This window comes from Lagopus muta, chromosome 7, assembly GCF_023343835.1.
Source record: "Lagopus muta isolate bLagMut1 chromosome 7, bLagMut1 primary, whole genome shotgun sequence".
Classification (NCBI taxonomy): domain Eukaryota; kingdom Metazoa; phylum Chordata; class Aves; order Galliformes; family Phasianidae; genus Lagopus; species Lagopus muta.
Window position 1 is genome coordinate 9,028,188 of NC_064439.1, and position 21,384 is coordinate 9,049,571.

Below are 21,384 nucleotides of genomic sequence, written 5' to 3' on the forward strand. Positions count from 1 at the left end.
GCCCCAAAAACCCCGAATTATTTCAACAATCACCAATACTGCAGTACTACACCATCTCACAATCTTCCACATATCTCACAGTGGCCCTGTGACTTAATGAAGATCTGTTACCTGTGTTACTTTCCAATGAGGATTGAAAGCCTGGCTGTAAAACTTATAACTTACCTAATGCTTTTTGTCTTCTGTGTCCTTTTAGTCAGACACTTTTGAAGGAATAGAACCAACAAGAAATGCTGGAAACAATGAATATGGGAAGCTTTGGGCTGTACGAATTCAGGCTTTGCACAGCAGGGCGCATCTCCCAGCAATCAAGATGGCACATTCTGCCCAGAATGTCATTTTCTTTCTTATAGATTTAGACTGTTATTTCCCTGCCCACACATGAATGTATAAAAACACTGTGCAGAACTGCACTGGGATAAGAACATGAAGAAGTATTGAGGGCAAAAGCAAAGCAGTCTGAAGACTGTGAAGAACCTGAATCTACCGATCAGTTGTTTTGTCCATAGGTTATCTATACAACGTGGAACATTTCTGAGATCTGAAATGAAATCAAGTTCATTTATCCCAGAGCATTTGCCAAATATACATATATATATATATATATATATTTTTTTTTTTAAAAGAAACTTATCTATGTATTCCACCACTCTAAGCTACTGCAATGCTTCTTGGTTGGATAAAAGGATGTTATTTACTAACCTAGGTCTAAATTACTTCACTTTTCAGAATTTTTTGAACAAGTAGTTAATTAACTAAATGCAGCGTCAAGGTGATTCTGACACTAACTTGTGTATAGAGAAGATAGGTAAAAGAGTAAGTTATGATATACCTGTGGTACCTATAAAACGGCACCAGTGCGTAACCAGTAAAAAAAATAATATCCTCATATTTTAAGACTGGTTAAGAAAGGAAAACTGGAAGCAAATACAATACAGTATGAAAGCTTCTTTGAAGCCTTCCTAAGATGAAATATTTTATATGAATTGGCAATCCTGTTTTATCTTGTCAAGGTGATTATAAATACAAAAAGGGCAGGGTTGAGAATACACTGAATGTAGCGTAACAATGTAGTAGCATATCAAAAGCCTATCAACAACATAAAAAAAGAAGCCTATGCAAAAAAAACATAACATAAAAAAAACAACATGAAAAAGAGACCTTTTTTTCCTCACCCCTAATTTTAGAGTTTACAGTAACCAATATCTTATCAAAATGCCACACTTTTCATCCACTGAAGCAGTTCTAAGGACCCAACATAACAGCTGTTTACCAGCACACACAGCTTTAGGAAGGGAGAGCAGGAAGTTCTGTACAACTCAAAGAGGAAAGTTCCAAGCACACCCCTAGCCAGAACAGAAGTTTCCATATTGTAGCAAAGGCAATAGATTGCTATTTACTCTTGCTAAAGTCAAAAGAGTTTTAAGTGTGCCAAAATGCTTCTAATTAGAGCATCAGATGAACTGTAACCACTGTGCTGGTGTACATGGATAGCACAGGCACAGAACACACTATGCAAGAAGCAAGAGGCAGGAAGTTGTACACCCTTGGCTGATCACTACAGGCTGATTCATCCAAGCAGTAGGATATGATGAAAAGAGAAAGACTGCCAACTCACCTCTGAAAATAGCTCAGCTGTCTAGTGTGGCATGACACCTAAGCTAAAACTCCCTGCTCTTTAGTGCTGCTACAGCTATATTGCTTCTGGACTCACTGCCAGAATGGCCTGAAGGTTCCTATTTCATTGCTTGCTGTATTATGCAGACACACTCACTGCATCAGCTCAACAACCAGCATCAATTTCTGGCAACACCTACAGCTTCCACGCTGCCTCCAAGGCAGGACTCGGGAACAATCTGGTTTCATTCATGAACGGAGGCTCAGAGCAGCTTAACACAGCCCGACTGGAAGTCCACATTAACAAGAATGCTTTAAGCATAAAGTTCAACACTGACCAATACATATTATGGAGCAGTTTTCACTTCAGATTATGTCTATAAATGCTATTTTGGGGCAGGGGGATGGAAAAGAGCACAGAGGTATTACACTCCTTTAACTTCTATCCTTACATTTTTTTTTTTTTTTAAAGTATTTTTCTACAGACATGATCCCCAAACACATGAAGCCAATCAAGTATTGCTACTGTCCTAGCAGACTTTTGACCAGCATGATATTTATTCGTAAGAATGTGTATTGCAGAATTACAGTGCTCCTCTCCTAAGCAGCACAGTAATGCAGAAAGAATCTCTAAATTAAGAGGAGAGCCAAATCCCACTGAAACAAGCACGTGGGCACTGATGGGCTCAGGGAAATTACCAAGTAGCTCCAAAAAAATCTTCACTCCAAATCTGGCTCTGACATTTACTTAATGTCTTACCTGTCATTTTCCCACTTCTAAAGGAAAAATAGTACTTAAGGCTCTCATAGGGAAAATTAATGTTTTCAGAGCACTTTAAAAATTAAAGTAGCTGTGTATGTTTGCCAAGCTACCCAGCTGGATTGTGGGCACACTGACTGAGAGCATTTTTGTTGCTGTGGACTCTGCATATATTCTCAGCTTCAGTTTTGTTTCATTGGTTGCTTAATAAAACACGTGGCTGCAGATTACCGATGTAAACTATGAGAAATACATTTGCATAAGAAAAATGTGTTCTTTTTATTTCAAACTCAAAAAAAAAAAAATGGCTGCTTACAGAAAAAGTACATTCTAGGAATATAAACTGGCTCCCTTTTTATTTTCCTTCTTTTCATCCTAATCCTAGCAGAGAAAGAAGCCAGTTTGCAAGCTTGTCCACTGAAGCCTAGAGGGGCTCATTCAGTACAGCTGAGTATCTGATAAACAGATCATCCAGCTCTGATTATAGACTGCTGGTATTACTGTTGGATGGACACGATACCAACTTGTCCAAACAAGCCAAACTTTTCTGCTGAATGGCTACAGATGCCACTCTTGCACAGAAAGTATATTCCAACATTGAAAAGCACTCTGGCTATTGAATTTCATGAGACAGCACAGCTGCAGCAGCAGCAATTGGTGACATAACTGTGCATTTTTGTAACATATATGCTACTTACGAGAAGACAAACACATTCTGAAATGACAACAGGACATGGATCCAGCCATATTCATAGCTACACTTCTCTAGTGTACACATACACTACTCTGTATTTTGTTTGCCTGGCATCTGTAAACTCTCCAAGCACTGTGCAAAGGATATTGAGAGAAGTATCAAGAATTTAAGAAGTAGCCATGGAAATTAAAGTATACATACATGGTACTACAGCCCGGGAGCGATTCTTCTGGGTGTTTTCCTCCTTCTGTGCAACAGTGGTGGCATTGGGTTCAGCCTGATAAGCACAAAGAGCTTCCCACTCTTTCTCCAGACGATTCTTGTTTTTCAGGTGATCTTCCATGTAGGACTGGAATTAAAAGAATACTATATTAAGCATTGGCTTATCTGGTCTCAAAGCTAAAAGGATGCATCTCAGGATGGAAAGCAGAACAGGAAGACATAAGGTAATGATTCAGAGCTTCTCCAAATAAGTACTTGCTCAGAACTTGTTTCCATTGAGAGCTCAGAAACTGCCTTTATCCTAAAGCAAGGGGAGAATGGTCAGGAGTGAAAAGTAGAAGTAGAAAGTAGAAAAGAGTAGAAATCCTGAGCTCTGGGACACACTCAGTCTGACTGCTAACTCATTTATTGATGTGACTTTACTTCGACCTCATTTGTGCTATACAAAAACCAGATCATTAATATGTACCAGCACTAACTGAGAAGAAATGCCTGAAATCTCCAGATGTGGAACTTAGTGAGCAAGAAACTTCTTCAGTGCCTTGAAAATGTACGCACAACTGTCTACTTCACTGGACAACAGAAGAGTAATGAGTACCCATCAATAAAAACAAGTTGCTACGACAACATCTGTAGTCAAACAGAAGGCTTTTAAAACTAATGTTCAAGCACACACGCAAACTCAAATCATCAATACAGTTCCTGAGAATTTAAAAATTGCCAGACTTAAGTGCAAAGACAAGGAGTTCATACTGTGCCAGTCCAGGTGCAGAGTGAGCCTTGCACTGAGAAGATGGTGTTAATATATACTGTTAAAGACTATGCCTTGTACCTGCTCTTCAGTAAAAGCAACTATGTTTAGGGGAATCACCTTCAAAGAAAATTTAATTGGTATCCCAGGAATGACAGCCCACCAGAGTATATTAGGGCAGATCTTAAGTCTTTGAGGCTCTCACAAGACAAGACATTCTGTACAGCACTGGGTTGGGAATTCGCATCCAGAGGTTTTCCAAAATTTAAATAAGAACCTGCTCCTTCACACCATGGTCCTAAAAACTGTTCTGAATAGATGAGGGGGAGACCGCAGGAATGTTTACGAAGAATCTCTTCCCCTCTCTGCAGCAATGAAATAAAGAATCTGGTACTGCAGGTCTACTTACCCGTCCAAATTACTTCCCAGAGCAACAGAGTAACCACACAGTACACCCAGCTCATATCTGTAAATTAAGCTCTTCAATACCCTTAAAGGTTGGTTGGTATAACCCAAGGGGCTCCTGCTGGACCATGCCCTGCTGCAGTCCCATCTACACTTGTTTAGGAAACATTCTTATAAAAAAAATCCCCCTGGAAGTATATAAAATATTTAATTGCTTAATTTCCCCACCATGTGGCACCTCTGTTGTACCAAGGAGTCTTCAGACATGCTTTAATGAAGGGCAGTCCCGTCCTCTCAGCAGCTTCAGCAGAAGGTGCAAAAAGCTCCAAGTTCATCTTCTGCCAAACTGAGCACTGCCACAGCTGTCGCTCACCGCACTCCCCACTGAATTGGGCATGGGAACAATTTCACCTACAAAACTGCTTCTGACACGCAGTTATGTCTCTGTGCAAGGTTTGTTGCATGTGTCCATCTTTCCATGAGATTTATAAATCATGCTTGTTACCAAAAAGCAATTCAAGAAGTGATGTTTCCAGAAAGACTGGCTAAATGTTCCTGTAAGGAAGCATACTGTGTAGAAGAAAGGCTTCTAAAGGAGGCAGAAAACAGTGGTGGCCTAGATACAAATCAGAACACCCACTGTGTGATTGCTTCCTTGTAAAAATAGCGGGAAAAAATGGCAGGGGATGGGGCCTTTGGCTGCAGAATGAGGGGCTGGGGGCATGAGCAGCTCCATGAGGGGAGTAGGTCAATGAGAACAGGCACAACCCAGGCTGCTGGGAGGGAATCACTCATCCCCCAGCACTTTGCTCGAGTCCATCACAGAATCATGAAGGTTAGAAAAGACCTCTAAAATCAGCTAGTTCAAACACCAAGCCACCCTCACCATGCCCACTGACCACATCCCCCACTGTCACATTTCCATGGCTCCTGAACACCTCCAGGGATGGTGACTTCACAGCCTCCCTGGACAGCCTGCTGCAATACCTCATCACTCTTTCTGAAAAGAAATTTTTCCTGATACCCAAACCGAAACTCCCCCAGAGCAACTTAAAGCTGTTTCCATGTGTCCTGACACTAGTTATCACTGTTAATTATGGCTAATTGTCCTTGCCAAATGGCTGCTGCTGGTGAGGAAAGGGGGAGATCCTACTCTTTTTGTCCAGTAAATCCTGGCCTGGACACTGCACATACCAGAAAAAATAATCTTTCCCGTGCAGAGAACAGTTGGTGCATAAGAATTGTAGGGAGGCAAAGGGGGGGAAAAAAAAGCAGTGACATCTGACAGCATCACTGAGACAGGGCTCCTGCTTGAGGAGAGCAGTTCTGAACACAGCAGGCAAAGCTCAGGCAGACATGGGGCAACCGCCAGATCCTTCCCATTCCGAGCTCCAGTTCTGTAAACAGTTTCACTTTGACATGTCCATCAACTCAAACCTCAGGAACACTTTCTGCAGATACACGGGTCTGTCAACAATGAACTTTTCCAAAATATCATGGGATCCATGAAGGAAAGGGTTGATGAATGCCCAATTCCTATGGGAGGGCTGCACAGAGCATGCAGGTTCCTGCTGGCTCCGACTCGTCTATTTGATGACCTCAAAGATTAAGTTTCACGAAGAAAGCTAAAAATAAGCTTTAAATTGTTGAACATGACATTGCTAAGATATTTTGATTGCTTTCAGTGGATATGAATTTTTAAACAACTTATCTCTCCTCTAAAAGGAATATTTTCTACATTTAACTTCCTTTCTCAAGGAATTCTGAGTGTAAAAAATGAATGCACAAGTGTAGACACTGAAACTTTCACTTCCACCACAATCATCTTCCACCTAATCTCAGTACCTGCATCACGCAGATGAGATTCACAGGGCACTTCTGCCAGATCTTGAAAAGGCATCGGGACTATATGAGCAGACCTGTGGAAGGCTCTGCCCAGTATGAACATCTGCTTTATGCACACGTTTAAACAGTGGCTGAAAAACAAGCCTGCTTTAAAACATTCAGAAGTCAGACAATTCCCTCAGAGTTAGGCAATCTTTCATTTACAGTCCTTCAGAGCCCCTACTCTCATCCCCATTTTGCTAAACAGAAGCTTAGTGATTTTGAAATGTTCTCATGGGAGCTGCTGATGTACATTAAATTGAGTGGAACTTCTGATATTTTAGAGATTGTATGTCTACTCAGATCCACTCCTTAATTAGGATGTTTTCATGAGATGTTCTACAGTGTTTGCCTGGTACAAAAGAAATTCATTACCAACACGTCAAACACACACACAATTTTCCCTGTCCACAGCAGCAGACAAAATAAATAGAGGTTGTCACCACTGCTACTGCAGTGCTTCTCAGAGCCTTCTACAAAAGGCAAAGCTCTGGTCTCACTAAGATGCCCACATCAAGACACGTCCTGCAGCCCTAAGTACATGTTACTTTTTTAATTAAGTAGTCTTCTCAACCACCTTACCTGACATAGCTTAGTTTACATTGTCTTAACTCTCCTTCCACAAGGCCTCAACAGCAAGTGGAAGCCTGGTCTGCACTCTCTTCTATGCACAGATTAGATACTCTTGCTACCAAACCTGAGGATAACAAGGATGGAACATCACCCCTCTGTCATCAACGTACACAGAAAGGGGGATGTGCAGAAACAGCTATCACTATTGTGTGATATGTACCAGTCATAAAGGAAAAGATTGGCTTTCAGCCAGAGGATGAAAAAAACATCTCAGGGACAGTGAATCTCTGGCCAGGAGATCCTGTGCCAGGGGCAAATGCCAAGACAGACTCACATGCCTGAACATAGGCACAAAGAGTCCAACAGCCTGGCTTGGATTTGGTAACATTTCCTGAGTGCTTGGTTGATGCTATGTTATGGCATCAAAGCACTTTCTTTTCCTTCACTTTTCTCTTTACTCTAGAATTAGCATCCAGTATATTCGCTGCTGCTAAATTAAGGTTAACCAACATCGTACTTAATTTTTTTATTGGTCAATCTCCAAATACCTTCTTTACAGACACTGTGGCTTGCATCTGACAAGCTATTCATTTTAAAAACACCTATTTTATTAGCTGATGTTCAGCTATTAGAAAAAGCAATTATTTTTGACAACATACTCCAAAACGGTACTTGATTAGGCACTCTTCTCCTGGCTAAGGATGTCTCCTTTAATGAAAAGACAGGCAACTCTTAAATTGACAGACTTGACAGCTCTAATTCAATCTCAGATGTCAGCTGAAGAAGTGGATTGGACATTATCTCAATCCTTGGGAACGGTGACCACTGCAACCCACATCCTTCACCTAACAGCATGAAAACCACTGCTCTCAGACTGCAGCTGCTGCTTCCAAATGCACAGAGAGGAAATCAAAGTAAGAACCAGACATAACAGCACCTCAGCTGCTGTTGCTCTGTGCCTGGCTACTTCGGGAAACAGGAACATGGGTGAGCACAGCACTGCTGCCAGGTTCATAATGCACCATTTCTCCAAAGAGAAACATTTCTACATCATCAACTCCAATTGCTCTGGGATAAGTCTCATATTCAGCCACTGGTCCCTCTTTTGCATACTCTGGACACTATTAAAAAGTGAGCAGCCCAAATCAGGTAAGAGCAAGAGTAGTTCTATATGCTCTTGGGGCGCATAACTCCCAAAGGGAATCAGTTCCTCCAACACAGACATTCTCACCAAACTGCCAACCTCTCCATCCTTCCTCCCCTCAGTGCCCTAGAATGGCACAGCACACACTACAGCCTCTGAATGAATCAAACCCTCAAACCCTTCCACAGTCCTGGCTGATCCTCCATCACTGCATGGAGCTGGTGAGGTAGGGAAGGTGACAGGGGCCAGGCAGTGTCACAGTGCTTCTCTGGCTCCTCAGGAGGGTTTTGGATAAGAGTGAATCAGACTCAGCTATTACAGAGTAACTGCAAGTGTGTACTAACCACTAAAAAAGAAAAAACCCACATACTAGAAACCATTCATTTTATTATTCTCACTGATTGGCATATGCAAAGGGTTTTTTCTTTTTAGCTTCAATTCTTTCCTGTAGGCATTCCCAGCATTTTTGTCATTCTACTCAGACCTCTGCCTTCCTCAGTGCATATTTCAGTCACTGCATGTATTCACTATAAAAAAAAAAAAAGTATATTATACTTTTCTGTTTAAATTCAATTTACTTTCAACATAGCACACGTTTCTCTCCTTCCTTTTTCTGGCTCAATATTTTATCACTAGTGGGTTCAGAGTGACTTTCTCCTATCCATTCATACCACTCACGGTGCTACAAAAGTTTGAGAGCTCTGATTACCCACCTCCAGGCTTACAAATAATGCCTTGTTCTCCCTACTTCACAAAGAAATTTTGCAAGCTGCATATAGATGTCTGTATCTAAAGGGGAAGTCCAAGCCACAGTTCATTACTATTCCTTAAAACACAAATATTTCTGGACTATACACTCTTCTTGTGGAAATACTCAAGTACTTCCAACAAGGAAGAGAGCTCCTCATCTGAGATGGCTTTGTCACAGGGATTCCAATACTACAGCTTTCCTATTACAGACTTAATTTACTACTCATTGTCACCAACCCATGTATTTCAGCTCTATTCTACTCACAAAAAATATTATTCTTCTATAAAACTTCCTCTTGTGTGTATATCGGTGTCCTTAGTGTGCTGGTCCATGAACTAACATATCTGTGTAAAATATACACCTCTCCTCTCATGGCTTTCCTTGAAAGATAATTTATCTCTATATGTTTTATGTGTTTTTTAGGTCTAAGCTTTCCAAGCTTCTGGATCACTGCTCTGTCGTCACTTCTGTGCAGCTCCTTGCAGTGTGATACCACTTGTGAAAGTCATTAAGTCACTGCCGTCCACTTCCAGATTACTGTCTAAAAAGATAAATGTAACAGTAAGCACCACCAACTCCTGTACACTGCCAGACACTACCATACAGCATTTAATCATTACTCTTTCTGCATCATCCTTTAGCCACATTTCAGTCCACATGATTGTCTTCTTAAAAAAACTGACATTAATTTTTCAATTAACTATTCATGAGACAGTTTCAAGGCTTTATTAAAATGTAGATATATTACATCTGTTGTTTTCACTTCATTTCACTTGGTTTTGTAATTTTAGTTAAATAAAAAGCAATCAAGTTTGTCCAGGCAAGATTTACTCTGTATAAAATTATGCACTTTCTTACTCATTGTGCTCTTATTCAATGGAAAGGATGGAGGAGATTAGCAAACAAAGGAAAGACTCCAGTCTTCCCCATCAGCTGAAACAGACCCTCACACTTATCTCCCTTTTGTGCCCGTGAAAAAAATCTCTCCCTAGATAATCAGCAATTTCTTTTTTTAATATGTGTTCAATTATTTTCAAGAACTGGAGTCTAGACTCACATAATAGTGAAGAAAACAAGCATTTCTCTTCTCCTCTTCTCCCAATTCCTCCTTCTTAAAATTATGATTGCATTATTATTCTTCCCTCTGGCACCCACACTTGTCTCGTACAGCTCAAACAAAGCCCCCAGACACATCACTGTTAGAATCTTGAAAGAACCATATTCAGACCACACGAATATTTCTTCACATTTTATAAGCATCTCCTACATCTCCTAAGAGTTTCATACTAGTACTGAAGTTACTTTGGGATCTCCCTTGAACACAGCTACCTTTCTTTCTGAGCTTCTGCAATGCTCTTACAAAGCCTGGAGGCTGCAAGCCTAGCACATGTGCTTCCATAAAGAATGCTCTTGGTGGTGACCCATGTAGAAGAAAGCATGGAAGTAGAGCCAAACCACATCCATATCTTTCCTACCTTTCTTCTTCAGCAAAGCAGACCTTAAAGACAGGATGCACTATCTCAACCAACTTAGTTCTTTAAATGAACCAATGCACTGTGAAAATCCCAGTTTTCTCCATTGGGTACACTTCTGTTGAAACAACACAGATGTTCTGATCCAACCAACCAGCAAAAATGTAGAGCCTATTCATGTTCTCAAGACCAAATCCATGGCAAATCCGATTTTCAATGTTACTTGTAGAAAACTGTGATATTATTTGGCTAGTTCAGTCACAATATATGTATGAATGAAATAAAATCAAATTTTTGTTGTGGCAACTAATTTTTGTTACCTCACAGAACATGCATCTGACATAAATCTCAATAAATTAACAACAGGCTATAAATTCTCACATACTTTCAAACCTGAGGAACATTCTGCATCTACTTATGCCAATGGAAACACTCTGATGTCATGGGAGCCAGGATTTTATCAGCTGTTTTGTCAGTCTTTTCATTATTGAGGTCCTTAGTCTCTTCTTGTTTGTCCCATACTATCCTGGATCTCCCAGTGTTATCACTGGGAATGGTCTATAGTAACCATAAATGGAAAAAAAATATCAAGACACAAAAGGCTGAAGGTGTGTATTTAGTCTTTATAAAAAGCACTGAGAAATTACTTTATCTCCTTGGTGTTGCAGTCACATTATTACAGTAATGTGTTTTGATTAATTTTTTCTTCTATTTCTCAGTATCTAAATACAACAGTGAAAAGAATAGTTTTGAGGCCTTTAAAATTAAATGTTGAAAAAACCACTCTGAAGCTTTCTAAGTATTTTGGCACAAAACACTACTAGTATATACATAATACTGTAGATAATGAAGGAAAAATAGAAAAGGAAGGTAATTCTCTGACAAAGCAACTACTCAGTCTGGTTGAGAATAATTTTGCTAGGTTGATTCAAATCAGAGACGTATTACCAGGAAATTAATAACCTCCAATGGTGATGCCAGCTAACAATAAAAGATGACATTCCCTAGTTTCAGTTACATTTTTAGATGTAAAGACTATTGTAAACTACTAAGCATATACACAGAGCACAACCATGCTTCAGGTATGCCATCTAAAGCATTTCAAAACATTTATCCTTGAGTTTGAAGAGGAGCACCATCCTTGCATGATCAGCGTATGACATTATCTACCTAATGACTACTGAGCGACTTTTGTCAGAATGACTGTAATTCACAAGTACATTAGATGGCAACTTATGTTCTGCTTACCTAAATTAATACACCCTTGAAGTAGCTTATATTACTGTCTCCCCTTTTCTTAATGGTCTGATAATAGAATTTTGTAACTTGTAAAAGGATTACTTCAATCCAATCAGCAGGTGCTGGGATCAGTGTGTGTCACACAAACACTTGCTAATCCCTTTTCTTATAGCTCCCAGCTGCCAAAGGTGCTCAAAGAAATCCCAAAGAAGTGTCTGGATACAACACGGTGTAGATTGATGCAAGTTTTCAGCTCTAGAAAGAATCTTAAAAAATATACATGACACTAAATACTACCCAAGTTGGGAATCGTGGAGGCAGATGTGCTTTTGAAAGGAAACACAACTAGGAAATTAAACATTAAAAAATAGAATGTTTATATTTACTCTACTAAGCTCTCACTAAATACAGCAGAAGGTGGAAATTTACTCTACAAAGAAACCCTTGTCAAGGATTATCAGCTACTTAATGGTGCTTTCTAGGTCTTAAAATACAACCACCTCCATCTCTTCCTCCTTACCCTCTTCCTTGAAATCTAAATTATGCCTATGAAGTTTCACTGCTGCAATTATTTTGCTTTAAATAAAGCTCAACAAAAAGAAGATGATTACCATAAAAGGAATAGAATCTGTTCCCTTACAATCTCTGTATTTCTATAGCTCCGTCTGTCCAGCTGTATGAAAGAGCTCACATTACTTCTGCAGGAGAGGCAAGTATCACTGCCATTTCTTGGACAGGAAAAAGAAAGGGCAGAAACACTGAATTTCCTGGGGTTGTCATCTGAAATCAGGGTCACAGAATATGCTCCTAACACAGCCACTATGCAGGGAAATCCACAATTCAGGCTTCTCGACCACTGTTTTTTCCTTTTCCCATGACTGTGCCCATAGAAAGACCTGAAGTGTAGACTTCATGAATACCTGGTAACATTTTGGTAACTAGAATATGCCAAACACTCTCATTTCAATGGAATTGCAACTGGTTTTGGTTTGGATGTTTCATTTAGAAGAACAGGGTTTAAGTAGTTGATAAATACAGGTATTTAATTTATGCACATTAGCTTGTTTGTGCAAGACATGCCAAATTAAATAATAAAAATGTAAAAGATGAATTAAACAAAATTCATTTCCAGTCCTTCAGTACATCTCACAGTCGATCTCACAATAAAATTGTTCAATAGTTAATAGCATTTAAATAAAAGTTATATCAAAAAAATTCAGGGGACCAGGCCAAATACTGCTCTTATACAGCATGTGATGAGTTGTGACGTTTCTTAAAAACAAAAGTGAATTCAAAACACCAAAACCTCTCTGCTAAAGGCAACTTCTCACTGTAGCAACTACAAAGAGGGCAGTGTTACCAGAATTGCCCAAGGGAAGCTCCTTGGGAAGGGCTCTTTACTTCCCTTCTGTCTTTCACATATTACACAGCTGAACAAGAAGTAGAAGAAAAACTTCCAAAAGAATCCAAGTCCTTGAATACTTTCTGATAAACACTGGATGTCCAATTCCATTCTCACAGGAAATTCTCATTTTCTTCTTATTCTTAAAACCTATTTTTCACTACCTCTTCTTCTCGCTATGTATTTATACTAACGGTTTGAACATCATACCCCAATCCAAGACATATCTGTGATTTATTTATTCCTGCTAATGACACTGTACACTTAAAATGAATATTTTAAAAATAGATCACTATATACTAATTACCTGAAAACACAAACCCAATTCCCTGCCTTCTTCCTCTCCAAGCTCTGCTAACTCAATTAAGCATCTAAATTTGGGTTCTCAGTTGGATACTGTATTTGCAATTTTAGATTTTAATGAATTAAAGTCTGTCTCTCTTTTTAGAGCACTAGTACAGTCACCTTCATTTACTATATATAAAAATCACCAAGAGGTAAATAGAGAATTCTGAAAATGTCATGTTTAAGAATAATCTCCTCTTCAAGCAAATGGAGCAAGTGGACAAATTCTTCAGAGATAATGAGACGAGGAAAACCCAGGTAACCGTGACCAAGCACATCGAAGTGATCCAACACACAATATGTTTGGACAGTTGGACAAAGCATGCCTTGGCCAGACAGTGGCCATTTTTAAGGGTAGAAAGGAGAATATTATTTCTAAACATCTGTGTCAGAGCAAGGAGGTAAACAGCAGTACTGTCTTACTGCTCTTCTGAAAGGCATGATTAAAAGTCACACTGTTTTTCTCCAGGTTCAAATCACGACTCACAAAAGAAAACCCTCCTACTTTTCAAAGACTTTTTTGGAAAAAAAAATCCTATATACAAACACGCACAGCTATCTGTATCTGTACTCTTTTGAAAACTGAGAATCTTCAGCATGAGATCTAAGAAGTCTTCCACACTACATCCACAACCTGCAGACTATGTGTAAGCACAAATGAGCATATGGTCACCTGTGAGAAAAAGCAGGGGGAGAACAGACTGAGTAATCAGCATTTTCCTTCGAAAAATCACATCAGCCAAAACCAGGAAACTTCAAACCGCACAAATGGTCAAATCTCAGCACTCAAGATGATTTTGAAACTGTACTAGGAGACAGATGGGACAATGCTGACCATGACAAAGATGTGCCTGGTATCTGCTCAGCTCCCAAACAGACAGAAAACATCAAATGTTAAGGCTGCCTTTAAGCCGCGTCCCTTGAGAACTTTAGTTGAGGCTGGCTCAACTCAATGAATCTCAAATGTTTTTCTCACAAAAGCATTTAAAAGGGGTTGTGAAGTGGAGATTGAAAAGCTTGAGATCTAAACTGCAGAAATACAGCCTACTCTTTGGACTCCTGGTCTCGCACGGAAGTATATGAGTTGGTAAGGGATCACACTGCAAAGAAGCTTGAGGAACATCGATCTAAGCCACAGATGAGAATACTTTCAGTGACAGACTGTGATAATAATAAGAACAGAAATGCAATGTGAAAGAGGACAGAAAAAGAAGCCAAGCAGAGGCAAACAGCAAAGTAAAAAGATGAAAGATGCTGCATTACTAAAAAAGAAAAGCAGAAAACAAAACGTTACAGTTGTTGTTACAGCTGGAAAGATTACTGTGGTGAAAACAGGAAAAGAAACAAACAGGGAAAGAATACTCACCTGCATTAAAAGATCTAGGTTTGTAGAAAAGGCTCCACAAAGGAGGGATCTCCAGAAAGAGACCTTCACTACTAACAGTCAGCCCTTCAGTGGGGTCAAGGAGAGGTGGAGCTTGGACAAACAGGTGAACTGCCTTCACCTGTGCTCCCACAGCTGACTCAGTCCTTTCCTCAGGTGATCAATCACTGCTTTAGGCCGTGACTCAACAGTTCCCATACACAAAACAAAACCAACAAGCAAAGTAAATGAAGAAAATGCTATGGAAGAAGGCATATCCAGTAACTGCGCACTTTGCCTTTTCCTGGGAACTCTTCTCTTTGAGTACTGAAGCAACAAGAAAGCACTGAAAAAGTGAGAGTAGCAGTTTTGCGTTGACAGCACAAGTTGTGCTTACTGCTAACCAGAAGAAGAAAGCAAAATAAAGAACCTAACAATTGATGCATGTGTGCGTGTGTGCAAGGGTTAAGGATCTAGCAGTCTTGAAATATACTCTTGAAGTGTATTTCTTCTCAATTCAGAAGAGATCCAAAAATGAGTAGATGGCATCTTTTACATCACAGGGATAACTATAACCATACATTGCACATCATCAGTTTGCTTCTCATAAGCTTTTCAAGGCATATTTAGTATCTATCATCTCTCCAAATATGGAATAGTTCGCTATTATATAATGAGGCCAAAACTAAACTCACAGAATACAATATGACAAACACAAGGGCAGTACTCTCAAATTCTTTCACGTCACGATTTCATGTCTTTAGAATAGGCCAACAAGGGACAAAAAAAAGTCAAAACCATTACCCTTTAACATGATTCCTTGTTTATTAGAGCCAGTAGGATTAGCTGTGAGAGCAGAGCACTGAAACACCAGAGAATGGGGGTCTACTCCTGGCTCTACTTCTGACCTTAAGGTTAGTCTTAGCCATGACAGTTCCTTATCAGGGCCTGAGCTTCCTGGAGTGAAGAGACAGGATAATGACACTGACCTTTAAAAAGAACTTTGAACCTACATGCTCAAAAGTGCCTAAGAGTATAAGAGTCAGATTTTTATTATTATTAATTTGGTTACTGAAGTTAGTTTAAAAACTCCCACTGACTCTGATCAAAATTTCTCCTACAGGCTCCCAAGCACCATCTGAAGGGCAAAGTATCCCAACATTCAGCTGTTAGCACACACATATGCTAAGTCAATGGTTGGTATATATCCTCTGAGACTGCAAAGTTTTCTAGACTCTGGCAGAAGTTTACAGTAGACATCTGTAAGAAATAATGCATTAGGCACTGTTTGCATATTCCACGTACGCTGGCAGCAACTAGGCAACATTAAGCAACAAAATGTGTAATGCTCTCAGTCAAATTGGTCAAAAGCAGAGTTACCAAGAGGTAAAAGAAGCTGAAGGGGACATAAAACAGGCCATTTCTCAGGCAGAAGAGGAACATTTGTAGGACTACAGATATTAAATTTGCTCTGTAACCTTTATATTTAGGAGTGAACTCGCAGAAATTCCCACATTCTGCACATAGGTACGGCTCAGAGCAGTGCCCTGGCAGTGCAGGAACATGGGGCTGTTTACTTAGTGTTTGTTGTTTTGATGGTATCTTTATACAATGTCCACCTAACTCACACGTATCATGTCTTAATCAAAGCATTTAAATGATCCCTATTTATTCTGCTGTTTAGATTTGTCACTGGCAAAGGCACGTGACATCTCTTAAGTTAGCTTCTGTCTATAATGGGATGCAAGCAAATTAATAGCATTGTTTAACTTACATCTCCTCCAGTATTTATGTGGCAGAGACCACTGCAAATTAAATTTCATAAATTATCACTCCTTTGCTCTTCACCACTTGTGTCACTGTAAATTTGCCGTCTCCTCATCCTGAGCAATGACAACAACCTCCCCAACTTCAATTGTATGCTCCCATAAGAGATGGCAACTGCAAAGATTTCACTGAAAAGTTTAAATTTTAAAATGTCAACTAGTTCCCATTAACATTTGAAAGATGTGCGTATTATACCTCTGCCCACCAACAATTATCTACGCTTCTACAAGGACACTGCTGCTGTGCATGGTATTTGTATATAAGCACACAGGGAGGTGTTGAAGGGCCCACTACTGAAGCTTCATCTTAAGGTATGATGTGACACTGGTAAAAATAAAACCTGGAAACACACCATCATCTGCAGGAGTAAGAAAGCCTCTCTAAATACGAGCAAACTTTGTTACCAGACATAATTACAGCCTTTCTTTTTTTTTTTTTTTGCCACATAGAAATATCAGGGAGATCTGGGGCCCAATTCTGATGCAGCTCCCACCTGCTAATCAGCAGCGTGCAGATGCAGCCTCGGGCACAGTTTCACCTCTCAGATGCTGTGCTGCAGCTTTTTTCCATTGTTATCTCAGCCGACATCTTTACTTTTGTCAGATGGATATTGTACCACCGCCCTGCTACGCATTCCAGGAATACGAACACAGCAAGCAGCTCGGCACCAGCTCACACATGAACAGCCCTCACTCCCATAAAATATTCATTCATTTAAAAAAATATTTGCACCCCGCTGTCAGACAAATTCATACTGAGTCTCAGAAAATAGCTGTTTTAATGGTAAATGATATTCCAGAAACCTCTTTCAGGCTAAACACTCTCGTCAAAATTATTTTAATAAGAAAGATTAACAATTTCAACATTAGCTGCTAATCCCCTTTCATTTGAAACTGTGCTGATAAAATTCTTTGCTTGTCATTCAAATAGTAAGTAATAATTATAGATTTGGGGCCTCCATCTCGTGCTTCATTAATAGTAAATTGCATGGAAGTCTGCAGCACAGAGTCAGCTTTGATACATCTCAAAATGCAATTTCCATAGCTTTCCTTAGCTATGTACAATTAATTACAAAGTTAATAAGGGGAATATGTTAATGAAAGGGAAATTATTCACTCAGACCACCTGGTCTTACCGAATTTCTTTAATACATTTTCTTCTTTCTGTGAATTTGGATGACAGCAAGAACACAACTCAGAGTATGCTTTACTAATCCTTCAGTTTTTTGGTTTTTTTTTTGCAAGAAACTAAGATCTACTTAATTAAGAAAATAATGTAATCAGTACTGAATAACTGACTATTATTTGTTTTCTCACACTCAGTACCTTTTTGATGTTAAAGCAAAAATGCTTAAACACATTTGCAATGATCAGATTCTCTCCAATGCTCAGAGTATAACTATAAAGGATTCAGTAAGGAGACACTGTCATTTTTTATTTGTTTTCATTAAAGGAATGTGTTGTATATGCACATATTTAATCGAACAAGTACAAATACACATACTTCAATTCACTGTGCTGTGACAGCCACTGGAGCTCAGTTGCTCTGTATGTTAGGGCTAATGGATGCTCATGGGAATATTTTAGGGTGTACAAACAGCCAGGTCAGAAAGAGGAAAACCTCCACATAATTCATCTTTTAAATAACACATCTGTGACACATGCTCAGTGAAACCTGTTCTTAAGACATGCCAAATCCAGAATCCAACCATCTTTGACAGACATTAATGTATTTACTACTAACCACACCGAGAAGAAAAACAGCTTGGAACCTGGGCACCATTTCTTGTAGCAATTTAACACAAAAAGGGCACAGGCTAATTCTCACAGCAGTAACAAGTCATGCTTGAAGAAGGTAATTCTTGTGAGTACTTGCCACCTCTCCCTCCTATTCTTAGTTCAGTGAAGTGGTACAGCAAGTGGACAGAAGCAAGGAATAACTCTTAATTCTCCTATCTCTTAGCTGTTGTGGATTCCCCATCCCTGGAGGCATTCAAGGCCAGGCTGGATGTGGCTCTGGGCAGCCTGGTCTGGTGGTTGGCAACCCTGCATATAGCAGGGGGTTGAAACGAGATGATCATTGTGGTCCTTTATAATCCAGGCCATTCTATCATTCTATGGTTCTACGATTCCCCAGCTTTTATTTGTTTTCTTTTGGCCAGCTGGAAAAGCTCATGGTGCACCAGCACACAGCTTTAGGACAAGAGGATGAGGAAGACATGAGAAAGCTGTCAACCAGAAAAAAAATGGGAAGACACAAATCCAGCCCATAACAAAAACCAAACAAAAAAAGTTATACAAAGAGAGAAAATCACTGCCTAAGTGCGTGCTTTGCAAGGACATGCTAGGGGTGATGGAATATCTGAGGGTAGTAGCCTTCCATTTTATCTGGTTTTGACCAAAAAATAACACACTCCTCCCTAATGAAGCAGTAAATACTATGTCATCCACAAACATACTTCACAGATTATTTATTTAAAAATTTTTCCACAGCTGTTTTGTGGGTGCATATGCAAAATTTGATCATCACAGGAGTGTTTTTCCAGTGTCCTACACATTATATTCTAAAAATAACACCCAAACTCAGATAGCTTACTCACAAAACAGTGCCAAATTAAGATCTCATGACAGGAAAAGTTTCAGCAAGTATTTTTGTTTGTTTGTTTTTTGTTTGTTTGCTTTTGTTTGTTTGTTTAAATTTTGCCCTGAAGATGAGCATAAACTGATTTAGTTGAATCAGTGGAGGGTTTAAGGTGCCTTCATGGCCAGCAGGGTCTTAACCATCACTGTACAGCAAACATGAGGAGAAGGATCCCTCCAAAATATCACTGGAGATTTCCTGGGTATTTTAAACTGCAGTCGGTATGTTATCACAAAAACATAGTGCTAATATTATGTCCTCTCTCTATAAGCAACACATAGTTGCAGTTGCATCCTGAACCTTCCTCCCACATCTGAACTTTGCTACCAGTTCAGAAATACGCAACAACAGGTAATATCATCTCATTATACTGTGTCCAAGTGTGGAGCCCCCAGTACAAAAAAGACAGGGAGCTGTTGGAGAGGGTCCAGAGGAAAGACACAAAGATCATCAGGGGACTGGAGCACCTCCCCTATGAGGACAGGCTGAGGGAGCTGGACTTGTTCAGCCTGGAGAGAAGAAGGCTGCGGGGTGACCTCATGGCAGCCTTTCAGTACCGAAAGGGAGCTTACAAAGGGGAGGGGAATCAACTCTTTGAAAGGGTTGATAACTGCAGGATAAGGGGAAATGGTGTGAAGTTGAGGGAGGGGAGATTTAGGTTGGATATCAGGGTGAAATTCTTTACCATGAGAGTGGTGAGGTGCTGCAACAGCTGCCCAGAGAGGTTGTGGATGCCCCGTCCTTGGAGGTGTTCAAGGCCAGGTTGGATGGGGCCCTGGGCAGCCTGGTCTGGTATTGAATGGGGAGGTTGGTGGCCCTGCCTGTGGCAGGGGGTTGGAGATTCATGATCCTTGAGGTCTCTTCCAACCCTGTGATTCTGTGATTCTGTGATTATCCTGACTGAGAAGTCCTTCTGAGTAACTTTTAGTGCCCTTCTCCTTACAAACAGGCATTTCCACTTGTTAGATCCAAAATACCATGAATTGCTGAATCTGCTACAAACACAAATACAGAGAGAAGCAGAACCAAAAGACTATCGGCCTCCTTGATGAGTGTCCATCTCTGGTTTCTATCTCTAGTGCAACTTTCAAAAGCAGCTGAGGACCCAATGACATGGCTTGTTTTCAATACAGAGGAACAAAAAACAGACCTCTTCATCAAGCAACCTCCTACCTCTTCCTATGGTATGTGCTACAAGGGGTAATAATCTTGCCTTGACAGTACTTGGACCATCGCTAGAAATGGAGAAAAGCTGAGAGATACAGGAAGAAATGCAGACAGCTACCAGCTTTTGTTCCAGCCATGGCAATGATGCTTCCTTTTTACTGGGTGCATCCAGCCACACAAGCTAATCAAGCATCAAGTATTTCACCCCATACAACACTTTAAAGATCGCCACTCTACAACGTTGGCAAAGATGTTTTCTTCATTTTTTCTACTAAAAGCCTTTCTTGGAAAGGTACAAAGTAGCTAAAAAGTGTTCAACCAAAGCAGCTTGCAGGGAGCCGAATTGAACACCTCCCTGTCAAGCAACAGATCAAGATATATTACAGAAACTTGGCAAGTTAACTCTAATGGTGAATACATTTGGGAAAAACAACCAACAGGGGAAAATTCAGGGGGGAAAAAAAAAGATTTTGAAATTAATATCAATCTGTATTCAAGAGGAATGTTTTTCCTAATTTAACGTTGATTGTAATTGTTGTTATTTCCTAAGGAGTATTCAACAAGATTAATATAGCAAGAGGGAGGCAACTGAACATGAAACAGAAATTAAAATGCAAAAAAGTAACTGGTTCATGAACACATTTTCTCAGTTTTATTTAAGAAATCTATGTAGTACATCCGTTGATAGCATTTCTGGCTCTATTTGCAGAGCCATTTTTGTAAGCAACAAGACTTCTTGTACTTTTTTGGAAGCTTCTCTTTGTTACTGTATCTCAAGTCCTGACTTTAAATAAACAGAGGCAAATGTTTCCAAACGATTTAAACACTCAGAGAGAGAGAAAAAAAAAAGCATCCTAAAATGAAAGGATAAATGTCATTTCATCAACAGAAAATCTTACAACTCTGCCTGTCCCTGAAAATGTGACAACTCAGGGAGAAGGGTAAAGATTTTCTCATCCACAGTATTTATGTCCTTTAGGGGCTATTGGCTATCTTGTCACTGAGTGATGCAATACGCACAACAGCCTTTTCTCATGTGGCTCCTCTAATCTGACTGTCTGTGATAAAATGGCCTTTAGGGCCAAAGCTTTCTTGGGACTTGCATTTCAAGAGACTCCTACATCTATT

At 39.8% G+C, this 21,384-nt stretch overlaps 1 protein-coding gene across 6 annotated transcripts in view; it reads right to left on the reverse strand.

The window, feature by feature from the left end:
- PTPRN2 (protein tyrosine phosphatase receptor type N2) overlaps nucleotides 1-21,384 on the reverse strand; it is a 617,090-nt gene that overhangs the window by 53,313 nt on the left and 542,393 nt on the right. For all 6 annotated transcript variants that reach the window (XM_048951018.1, XM_048951017.1, XM_048951019.1 and 3 more), the window contains exon 15: nucleotides 3,273-3,420. In XM_048951018.1, coding sequence (XP_048806975.1) covers nucleotides 3,273-3,420 — 148 coding nt within the window. The remainder of the gene's footprint in view (nucleotides 1-3,272; nucleotides 3,421-21,384) is intronic.